At 39.3% G+C, this 12,348-nt stretch overlaps 1 protein-coding gene across 6 annotated transcripts in view; it reads right to left on the bottom strand.

The window, feature by feature from the left end:
• The window catches only part of MARK1 (microtubule affinity regulating kinase 1), a 56,990-nt gene that overhangs the window by 29,855 nt on the left and 14,787 nt on the right, over positions 1–12,348 (bottom strand). For all 6 annotated transcript variants that reach the window (XM_038176182.2, XM_038176178.2, XM_038176179.2 and 3 more), the window contains exons 2-3: positions 6,338–6,541; positions 5,554–5,607 (exon numbers count right to left, since the gene is read on the bottom strand). In XM_038176182.2, coding sequence (XP_038032110.1) covers positions 5,554–5,607; positions 6,338–6,541 — 258 coding nt within the window. The remainder of the gene's footprint in view (positions 1–5,553; positions 5,608–6,337; positions 6,542–12,348) is intronic.

Genomic DNA, 12,348 nt, shown 5'->3' with positions numbered 1-12,348 from the left:
AAAACTAAAGCATATGTTCTCATATCAAAGCTGGTACGCAAGCCTGGTAGTCACCAAGAACATGTCAAGTAGGGATAGTATAGTTTCAATCCTTTTAAAAGTAATGAGCTGTTCTAAGGCAAATTCTAAATGAACTGAATGAACTCAAATTAAATTTGAGTAATGCCTTCTTGGAGAATGTCTCTGAGGTGGGTTTTGGCAGGAAGGGCACTTCTGGGTGGGTTTGTTGTTGTTTTGTTTTGGTGCTTTCACTGTTTGTTTTTGTGACTCAAAAGCATTTCTCCTGCTGGTTGAGATGTGTGTGCATGCTTACAGCAATAACTAGATGAGACTGAAACAGCAGAAATTATCTTGGATGATACTCATTCACACAAATTAGGCCAAGCACAAGCTGAAGAGAAACTGGATATTTTATTTCACAGTTGGGATGGTGTCTGCCACCCTACAATTGTATGGAAGCAGGTAAAGTGAGAAATCAGCAGAGAAAGAATTGAAAAAGGGTAATTTATTGGCTGTGAGATTTCCATGACCCATGGGAAATGATGGTGTCTCAGTTAATGACATTTTCTTAGGCTAAGGAAATTCTGTTCTGCTTTTCTCTACAGCCCACTGCTGCTACACAGACATTTTCCCAACATGGTACTTGCATACTAATCCTCCTGTTGCACATGCAAATAATTTCCCTTTTGTTAAACTATTTATTTTCAAATATTTTCATGACTTTTCCCTATAATCATATTCCCCGTTGCACCACTCTGACCAGGCCAAAATTAGGGCCTGTCTGCACACAACAGAAAGGGACAAGTTTTCAAACTTGTGTGTACAGTTTCTGATGTTCTTCTGCCTCACTTTGCTGCTGATATTGATAAAGCTACCTCAAAAACACTTTTTTATGGCTGAAAAAATGGAGAAGGTTAACCTGCTGTTGAAACAAAACCACTGCTTATCTCTCTGACCAACAACTTGACATCATCTTCTGTGCATGGCTCTAGCTACCTGCATCCATTCATTCTTTCTGGTCACAGTTATACAGTGAAGAACTTAGTTAAGAAAATAATCTAACTAGTTCGAAAAGAAAATAATGTAAGTAATGTCAAGTTGGCAGCTACTGAATAAACAAAAGGAAACGGAATCTTGTGAACCAGGACAGTTTCACTAGAATGTAAGTCATTTCTAGTATTACAGGCAGAGTCCTACAGAGGGAAGCTAGAAATGCTTCACATTTCTTAGGAAACATGAGTCACATCACTGATAAAATTAAAAACATTATTTGAAATACACAACTCAGATCTTGGAACCTACCTGCAGGTATCTAATAACTAAATTCCTCACTCTGAGAAAAGATGAAGAACACCTTGGTGGTTGTACTTCTCGTAAGACTCCCCACCTAAACAACTGTCCATTACTGAAACTACAGAACCTCAGATCACCATATTTATTATTCTGTAATACTGCCAGACAACTAAGCCACATGGCTTTGTTAAAGCTGCTTGGCCTGACAGATACCTTCCAACCAGGACAAACAACTGAAATCAGGGAAGAGTATTACACAAAGGACAACAAACACAGCCACGCTACAGCTTGCGTAGTTCCTGGCCCATATGACCCAAGTGGACATGGGAAGTGTCTCAAGAAGTTGGAAGGAAGAGTAGGGAACCTTATTTGAATACAGATATTCAAGAAAACAGAGGGGAATGGGATGGAAGTAATGCAAAAAAAAAAAAACCAAAAACACCCCTGTTCTCTACATTCCTGGTGTATATTCAGGATTCGATGTGGTCCAGTATAAAGGAACATTTAAACAAACTAAGAAAATGCCAACACGAACTCCTCCACCCTCCAGCTTTCTCTCCCATGAAGTAAACAATCTAGAAAATCTTTGAACAATAAATAACAGCTGAATAAAACTGTAAACACGTATTAGGGTAGATTAATATATATTGCAAATCTTATCCCAAATTAGTGCTCCATGGAGTATAATCCTGTATTTTTCTCACCTCCCCTTGCAGAAGTATGTTGGTCATTAGCATTACTTACGTCAATACTGAAGTATTTACAAACAGATATATCTTTGAACAACAGCCACCACACCCCTCAGTAATACCTAGCATTCTTGTATATGCAAAGGAAGAGATGTGTTAAAGCAACCAGACCATAATTATTTTCTACAAAGCTACGTTTGTTGATTTTACAGAAATTTGGACAAAATAATGGAATTAGGTCTCCTTTCACTTATAAACTGAGTTACAGGATTACATAATGATCTACTTTACTGTCAAAAGAAAAAAAGCTCGTTCAGAATTCAAGCATAACCAGATTTTCTTGAGCACCAGCATACTACTGTCTCAAAAGAAGAGAGTGCTTTCTGACTTCCTTTCCCCTGCTTGCCACACATGTATAAAACTGCTCTTCAGTCTCAGAGTGTTACCATTAAAAAAGCTCTCAAACAAGCATCTCCTTGTTGCAAACAGGTTATAGCCTCAATGGCTTTACTTATAGAAGAGGACAGCCAACATCAAACTCAATTTGTAGTACTTGTACCTGTGGAAAAGGCAGAAGGCCTGAAAATTTGACTCCTGCTTTTGCAGTTTCATTTTTCAGGGCACAGGCTGCAGAAAATACAAAAGATCTTCTGTCACACTATTGCTACCACATCTGCTTGCTGTAAGGTTGACGTCTACATTTAAGATTTATTACCATAAGTCACTAAAAAAAATCACTAGAAATCTTAAGTTAATTGAGTCAATCTAGTCCCTAATTAACTACTGAGAAGGGATGGTGCATGCACAAAAAAAGAGAAAAAAAACAAAACACAACAACAACAACAACCCAGAGCTTTGAATAGGTAAAACACTGAAATTGTTCTACTTCTACTACTTTTGTTCTAGTTTTAGTAATAACACAACCTAAGTTCTAGGCCTAGGATGTGTTTGGCGAGTAAAAAAAAAAAAAAAAAAAAAAAAAAAAAAAAAAAGCCCCACTGACCATCCTGAAAACCTGGAAATGTCACTCAGCAATCAAACCTATTAAAAAAAGAGCACCTTCTGTTTCATCAGTGTTTTTAATAAGAGCAGCACAATGCTGTTTCAGAAACGTCACCAGTGAAGTCAATACAAGAAGACACCTTTATGTAGTAGACATGCAGAAAATAGAAGAGCTATTTCTTACATTTGGGAAAAAATTACCATCATGACAGTGGAAAAAGCTCTGTCAGTACAATACACTACCATCAGGACAAAAGTCTACCAAAAAAAAAAAAAAAAAAGGACAGTTCTAACTCTTAACCAGGTGCTCATAGAGTAAGACGGGAACCACACACTGAACAACTAGAAAACCAAGTAAAAGACAGTGCCCGTAATTCAACATTGCTTATTTATTTAATGAGGGAGAGGTCCTGAAGATGGAAGTATATTATAGTTTAAGACCAATTTTCACATTGTATGTCCAGTGATGCCAAGTGAAAAGATTCACAGCTTTTTTCTGTCATCTCCTAACATCTGATGTTTTAAGTTCAAGTCGCTACTATGCCTGCAAAGTAGCCTGTCCATACTATATAGCATAAATAACATCGGAAAGTAGCTAAGGACAATGTAAACTTTCAACAGACCCAGCTTTTATGACTGAGGTTAGCAACTGAGGTTATATGCTCAAATTTTTCTGTTTATAACAGAACACGACATGTGAGACCTATTTGCCCTTTGTATCCCTTTTACTGTAGCGAACGGAAATAGAAAGGCACAGGGTCATTCACAAAACCAAAAAAGATCACCACGTATTTGTCATGTCTGATGAATAATGTATGTCAAAAAGTTATTGACGGCCTACCAGTTTTGCTGACCTGCATACCGTTCATCAGCTTCAAGGTTCTAGAGATGGCAGTCTCAACCACTACCTTAAGTGAGTAAAAACTCAGGAGTGGTAGTTCAGTACCCTACTCAGTAACTTACTTCAGCATTCGTCTATGAATATTCATTAGAAAAGTGCCTGTTCCAATTAAAACCATAGTACTCATCACCATTCCCCATTTCTACCATATCTTGAAAAAAACCTGACTGCTAAAGTCTTATGCACAGTACAACTCCAACGATAGAATTCTGAGAATTCCCATTATACTGACGCTACATAATGCACAAAGAAACAAACTTTTATATTTTTATTTTTGTCCTGTGAAACTTAGAGAGTTCATAGAACAGAACTCATACTTTTCATATATACACACAGATGACATATCAAAACAGTAGTAGAATTAGTAATTTGGAGCATGCTGATGAACCACCCAACCCTGAAAGGCAACTCAATTAAAACACACTGGGAAAGTATGTCTTTCACCCTCTTATTGCTGAACAATGAGACAAGCTCATCTAACTCTCCCAGCACAAATTCCAGGCTATGTAGGAAGCTGCACAAGCAGCACAGGATTTCCCCAATATGCTCTGTCAAGTACAGCCTCAGTGGGTCCCTTTCTACCAGCTCATTACTAGCAAAGAGATTTGCTTAATACAGGACAGGACTCAAGGACAGCAAAGCTTTTGCATAGACCCTGCACAACAGGTTGAATTAAAGAAAATCCTCAAGAACCCACACACAAACAAAACTACCACGGAAGAGAAATTAAAGTAAACAAATCAAAGAGCTCAAAGAAATTAAAGATAAAGGAAGATAAAACAAAGCTGTTCATAACTCCCCATAACCAAAGCTACACAATAAAATTAATGTAACAGCAGCCAGAGATAAAAGAGCAGTAATAAGCCTGAGCTTCTCTTATTCTACACCTACAAACAGGAGTCAAGTACTTTAAAAAAATAAATATATTTTTGTTTGTAAACAAGTAACCTCCAGCAGGACAATACAAGATTTCCATGTTTCAGCTAACAACCAAACATATGCATGGTTAAATCATACAAACAAACAAAAATACAATCCAGGGTTTTGGTAAAACACTGAACACAGCATCACAATGCCTATAAAGGGATTCTGAATTTCAATCTACAGGTACTGACAATGCAATAAACCCAATCAGAATGTTCTGATTACCTTCAGCCATTTCTTCAATTCTATACACAAAAAGTAATTGTCTAAGGTCCCTTGAGTTAACAAATATTTTATTAAAGTTGAAAGAACAAAGACAAAGGTAAAAAAACATTAGAGCAGCAGAAATTGGCACTCTTACAGCTCCACAAAAACCAATTACTACATTAAAGAAAAATCCAAGAAAAACACTGTCCTTTATAGCATTTCATTTTGATTTAGTATGTAGACAAGTTATTTGTGTATATAATTAGACATGAACTTTATTGTCAGCAGAATCTAAAGCTGGAGGAAGAAGGAAGAGCAAAGAAGCAGTGCTTAGTTAGGAACCATATAGAGTAACTGCCAGCAAACAAATCACACACGCACGTTATAGCAAAGACAGTAGGATACCACTGTCCCCCAAGGTCACAGATACACAGAGATGCTTGTTTAGCAAGATAAAGGGACCAAATATTTTCGCAAAGGAAATAAAAGATCACAGTTCAACTGTTTACAGAGTTTCAGACATTATGGTTTGCTTACCTTTTGCAGACTAGTAGGGTTTAGCTGGGTTTTATCTATTATTTTCACAGCAACCTTGAGAAAAACAAACAAACAAACAAACAAAACAGCAATCATGGATTACTAATCTCAGAAAAAAAAAAGTCTGAACAATATATTGCATATCTATGAGCAAAGCCATATATGTGCCTAAGACACATGTGTCTTATGACACATATATGTCTATGTATAAAACACATATGTCTTAAGTGCCTGTAAGACACATATAAACATATGTCTGCTTTTATGCATTTCAGCAAGCAAAACTTCTCACCTATCAGGATCTACCAGCAGGAGTTCAGGACTTTGCCACTGAATGGTATCACAAATGAATCATTTTATACCTCTGTCAGCATTTGGACAGAACAATGTTATCTTAACCACTAGAAAGCCACCCCCTCCCAAGCACCAAGAAGTACTTTATCAATTTCTCTAATTTTGGCTTTGGAAATAGAGGGATGAAATGGACCTCTTCCCAAACCTAAAATACCCTCTCTGATGGGCAGACTTTTTCATCTCTGCTCCAAGAATTTACATTCTCAAAAGAGGAGCGTGGTTAGGAGAAGAAGTTTAGGTACACTGGATAATTTTTCATACAGCCTGCAACAGCCTCTCTGCATCTTCCTTTGTGATGACAGAAACTGGGATTTTTATATTCAGAAGAAAAAGGTAAAACAAGAGCAGAGATACTTAATAAAAAGATAGCCAAAGAGAATATAAAATATTATGTCAGCCTTTTATTATCTTAGTTTTTGCAAAGGCTTACCTCTCTTCCAGTAAGAACATGCCTTGCCAGTTTCACTTTGGCAAAATTTCCTTTTCCTATTGTTTTCAGTAAGCGATAGTTTCCAATGTGAGGATGCTCTTCATTGGTAGATGTAATTGAGTTTCTACATCGGGGGATGTTCTGTCTGCTACTGGACTTGATAGGCTGGACATGTGGTTCAGTGTATCCATCCACAGAGGTATGCTGTAAGGCAAATAAAATATTTAGTAATTATCTTACTTGGATTTTAGACTGTTGCAGCTGAATAGACTAAAACATAGTAAGTGTGAAGAGGAGCAATTTATTTACTTTTCACAAGTATAAGTGATAATTTTAGATGGTAGTCTAAACAGAGCATGCCGCCTTTGCATGGGGTTTGATGAGGGGGTTTTGTTTTCTTTTTCTCAAGAAAAAGGTCTGAGCAAAGATTTTACTAGCTCCAGAAATAAAACTGCAGACATCTACATGCTAATCATTAAGCCATTACAGATTTGTTTTCTAATGTGAAACTATGCCAAGCTACACACTACACACCACTGTTGCGGATACATTGGTACAATCATAACCAAATTTAATCTCTTATAAATACATAATACCAAAAGAAATGTATTTTGGCATATCAGGAAAAAAGATTTCACTCATTTTTTCCCCAACTTCCTTCATCTCAAGTAACAGTAGGAGAAAATTTGTATTTTTCAAGCAAGCTTTGTTCCCAAAACCTGTTTGCATCTTTCTGTAAGCCATAGGATTTCTTAGTCAAGTCATTAACAGTCCACTTATTTATTTAAAAAGTCATCTATTATCAAAAAAAAAAACAAAAAACATCCATAAAGCTCATAAATATACTTTAAACCTCAAAGGTCTGAAGACTAAAGGTCTGAAGCTAAAACGATGTTATTTTTAATACAAGATTTAATACAATACAGCACCCAACGTTAAATGTTAGTAACTGAAGTTTGCACTGCTTCTGTACTCCTCAACTTCCAAGTACATGGGGCAAGGTACAGGGGAGTCCTGGAAACCTTCCCAGTAGAAAGCAAAAGAACAGAAGGTGTCAAAGTGGAGTTAAAGGTTTCTGTATTTCAGGTGCACTACAGTATTGGCAGCAAACGGGCACAGACTTATAACACATGAAATTTAGCCTCCAGTCTTTTAAGATACAGATTTTAAGGATGGCAAGTACTGCAGGCAGAAACAGCGTCTTCCCAGAAGAACGTGTAGATCTGCAACAGAAAGGCATGCTTCCTCCTCCCAAGACTCAAGTTTTCGGTAAGCATAAAGCACAGCACAACTCCATATCCATTAGTATTGTCTCTTTTATTCACTGCTTCAATCAAGAAGCGGTGTCTCCATTCCTCTGAGCAGAGCACTGAGCCCAACACAGACCAAAGGCTGAGCACGGAGCCAGCGCTTTGGTCACCACGAGGACTGGGAAAACCAGCAAAGAGCTGCAACAAAGCCGGCACCAACAGGGAGCACAGCACAGCCCAAACGTGCCTCCCAAAGGCAGCACAGCTCTGCTTACATCACCTCCATCAGCAGTAATGATTCACCGTGGCCAGGACAGCGCTCCTAAATATCATTTCCTGCTTCTCTTTTCATTACCTGAGCGTCTCTGCAAAACACTACTTTTCCCCCGCTGCTTAATATAGAGCTAAAGCATTTTCCAAGTTGTCACAGAACCAAGGAAGTCAGGCGTGTTCGGGTGCTGTGTATCGGATGAATACGTTCAGCCACGAAGCACCACGCTGCCAGTAGTGTTTATCCCTCAGAAGCGCATAATTAAAATACTTTCTGTGGACTCAGAGGATCAGAAGGACAGCTCCAGGCTAAGAGGCTTTGAAACATTCCTTCAAGGTAGGACACCAGCCCTACACACGATAAAACAGAGCCCAAATGAAAATCTTGCCTAAGAAAACACCCTGCAAGGTAATTTATATTTTATTAATAATATTTGTACGACGCTGACCATGAATATTAGAGCTGTACCTAGAAGCCCATCCAGACCTCCCGCACTATATTAGACAAGCAAGTTTTAAGAAGCCTCCAAGCCTATTTCTGCACACAATTAGACCTCCCCGACATGAAATATAATGCCTACCAAAAGCATTTACCATTAGTGCCAATCGCCAGTTTCATAGGGTTAGCCTACTTCCACTGGGCACTGGAAAGGATCTTTTAGCCAAGCAGTCGGACAGGCAAGGAAAACCAACGCCACTGGCGCTGATAAAGGCAGCTTCCCCACAGAGATCATTTAACATCAAAATCAGTTACTTAATCATATTTAATCACAATGACAACACAACAGAACCTGTCTGAAGAAGAAAAAAACAACAACCCCAGGTTCATGGCCACGACGAGTCTGGATGCTGGGCTTTTTGTGGCAGACTACGGGACTGGGCAGACTAAGGGAGCCTACGTCGTTTTAAGCCCTTGCTGGTCCATTACACGTTCATTCATTATGCATCAGGTACTATGAGGCTGTTTTAAAATGCTATTTCAGGAGAACCACCACAAAATTCTGAGAATTTTAGGATGGTGGAAACAAATGGGCTGTAAAAAAAAAAAAAATCCACCACACCACCACTGCCCTTTAAGATCCCTGCCACCTAATAACAATTCTAGCTAATAACCTGCACTTCCTGCACAGGGCTTTAATTAGGGGTTCTCACATTTCTGGAGATATCTTTTAATTTGCCTTGACATGTATCATGTACTAGTAATGCACTGTTTCCCAGTACATCACAAACAAGGCTCCCTGTATGTTCAGTTTATGTCAGTGTTCAGTAAAATGTCTAAAAATCAACACAAAATTAGATGCTTCATGTAACAATTTTAAACAGAAAGGTGTGGCAGTACTAAATGTTGAGAGCTGAAACGGTACATTAAGGTAGCCATTTAGGTATTTGGCATTAGCCAAGTATTTAAAAACAACCTTTTCAGAAATATAAACAGAAAAGTAGTAATTCTGGCATTCAAGTTTAGATCATTACTACTGAAGAGAGCTGATTAACTCTTACTGCTCCTAGCTGGGTTTGTTTCTGACAAGTCACATTAGGATTACTGCAGCAAGCCAATCTTACTCACATTGCACGAGTCCCATCCCTTGCTCCCCACGTCCCGCTGCCAAGAACCAAAGCTGTCGTTGCCCTTCTCTGCCCAAGGCAGCTTTGCAAAGGCAAGACAATGCCACGCTCAGCAACACCACCTCTGGGGCAGTGCCGAAGAGCTAACACCACGAAGCAGCTGCCAAGTGGGTGCTCTGCTTTACCTACTCAGCATCTTTTCTCCACTTCGCTAGCCACTGGGGTGGTATTCTCAGTAATTGCACACTTGAATTTTAATCTTCAAATATAAACATAAATATCATCAGCTATATTACCTGTTCGTACAGCTTAGTCTTAAGAAATCCCCAGAACTATACTCTGGCCACCAAACCACACTCTCTTTCAAGCAAACACGTAAGGCTTGATAGTCCTTCTGAGTTACATGGTAACTTCCACATATCAAGGTGCCTACCCTCACGCCTCATTTGATTAAGCAAACTTCTTAGTCCTGAATTCCCCCTTCTCGCATTACTGCAAGTCAAACCCTCGGTACAGCCAACCCCCAGAATCAAAGTACACTCATTGCTGGATAAGGCACAGCATCCCATTTCCTCGCTCCGTGTGATCTCCTGCTCTGAATTCAAGTTCCTTGCAGACAGTTTTTAATATTCATAACCCCAAACATTTTCAAGCATGTGCCATACACATGAGCATTTGTAACAGCTGTCATATTTTGCAAGGTAATCAAAATAACTAGCCCAGACAGAGGAGTCTAAATGGTTTAGAAGACCTTCTATACAGCTCTGATTAGTAACAGCTTTAATTCACAACACCAGGGCAGGGAGGAAAAGGGGAGAAAGATTAGAAGTCATGTCCTGTATGCCCAGTTCTTTTCATCTTTAACTGCTTGCTGTCTGTCACTATTTCTTCAGTAGCGAAGAGCTTCTCACAAACTGCCTCTTTTTCCTTCTGCTGAAGGAAAAAATCAAACCAGCAGCAAAATGACAGCAGCACTTCTGATCTCAATCAAAAGATTATTACTCTCTACCCTAACTTTTCATATGGCACACATGAAGTACTTTGGATGGAGCAATTAGACAGAATGTGTGTACGCACACGTGATTCTTTTCATCATTCTTTACCAGCAATTAAACTAGACTGGGAATAAGGTATAGAAATTTTGTTACTAAAAGAAATGAAGCAATCAACCTATTCCACTGAAACAGGGCAATATGCAGGACTGGGCTCAAAACAAACAAACAAAATCATAGTAAGGGAATGGAATACACAGGTTTTTAACTGGAGACCAAGACCGATGGATGGCAGAGACAGAAGGGGGTCAGACAAAACCCCCTGCTCACACAGGCTTTCCAGCAGTGCACAAAGAAAATAATCAAACACATGCATGTGCATCTTTCTGTTTATATCTGATTTACATAACACGTAGGAATTCCAGGCATGAAGTTTTAAAAGAGCTCGCAGCTATCAGCGATAAGAAACAAGTTTGGATAAAGCTCGTCTAAGTCAAGCATATGCAAACATTTTATTAACTGATGGGGTATCTTTCCTCTTCTCCCTAATTGTAACTTTCTCAATTTCAGAAACACAGGTTCAAAGAAAATACTAAAACTTATTTCTGTTGCGAGATAAAGTACAATACATTAATGTCCACACACTATAAGGATTGCTTTCTGGAAGCATTTACGTGTACTGGTGACAGGCAAGCTTCTGCTGAGCACAGAACACATCTTACACTATGCTCATTATGAAGGTGTTGGAGTCCCACAGCAGTTTTTTTTTAGTCTTAAATGCTCAAGATAGCTTCATGAGACAGAAATACGTTTGCCAGCTCTGAGACTGAGTTGTTTTTCTAGTCACAGGATGCAGTGTTTACAGGTCTGCGCTTCAAGCAGCCTCAGACAGAGCACGGTGCCATGCACAGCTACCCAGCACGTTTCTGACGCGCACACGGAGCTCTGAAGAACACGTGTAATTTTATACAGTGACACTAACAAACCCTGTCCATGTTACAGCAGGCTTTCTTCCTTTTTTTTCTAAACACAACAGTGTTATATGGAAGGGTGGACTTAATTATCAAACGCAATCACAGATACTTTCTACTCAAAGGTTTAAAAAATAAAAATAAAAATGCACACGTCCCCCTCTGAGGAAAGACGCCAGTCAAAACATTGCAGAAAAACAAATACCTTCGTGGCAGCAAAGCAGGTCTCATAACCCGCAATCAGCTAACACGTTTCCTCAGCTTATCGTTCCCCCTCAGGAAGCCTCCCCCCGGCCTGGCGCGCAGGTGCCGAAGAGCAGCACCTTCCTGCGTTTGTTTTAGTTCACTCAGAATTGGCACAGTTACTTCAACCTGGCACTTTAATTCCTGACTCATCTCAAACACACAAACAATGTTTTCCAGGGCTAATTTAGGACAGTCAGCCCGTTATCACCTACATTAATTGCTACAGCAAATCAACTGAGAGCCCACCACCTTAAACACAAAGGAAATCAAGACAAACCTGCTAAAAGCTGAGGGGAGGAAAAAACATTTTTCTTCGAATCTTCCTAGTTTCTAATTATTTATCATTCAGTGTAGCCCTAGATGCTACAATCAAGCCCTACCAAGCAAAAGAGCACACCTTTTCAAATCCAAATAAAATGGTTAATGTTCCTCACATGTGAAACCTAACACGACTTCCGTGTTTTTAACAGAAAGGGTGTATCAGAAGTGGAAGGGGGAAGGAAGCAGAAAGGTTATTGCTGCTGCAGCCTGCTAGACACGTTTAAAACATTCAATGCCTCTCGCAAGCTTTCCTCAGGAGGTGATCAGTTTAGCTTTGCCAGTGTTTTTTGACCTACCTTATGAGATCTTCAAGCCTGCCAGCACTGAGCTCCAGACGAGCGCTTGCAGCTCCCTGCGCCCAGAGACATCCTCAGGTACGGGACACTACTGCTCAG

Source organism: Anas platyrhynchos, chromosome 3 (genome assembly GCF_047663525.1).
Source record: "Anas platyrhynchos isolate ZD024472 breed Pekin duck chromosome 3, IASCAAS_PekinDuck_T2T, whole genome shotgun sequence".
Classification (NCBI taxonomy): Eukaryota; Metazoa; Chordata; class Aves; order Anseriformes; family Anatidae; genus Anas; species Anas platyrhynchos.
This window is presented reverse-complemented; position numbering and strand designations above follow the sequence as displayed.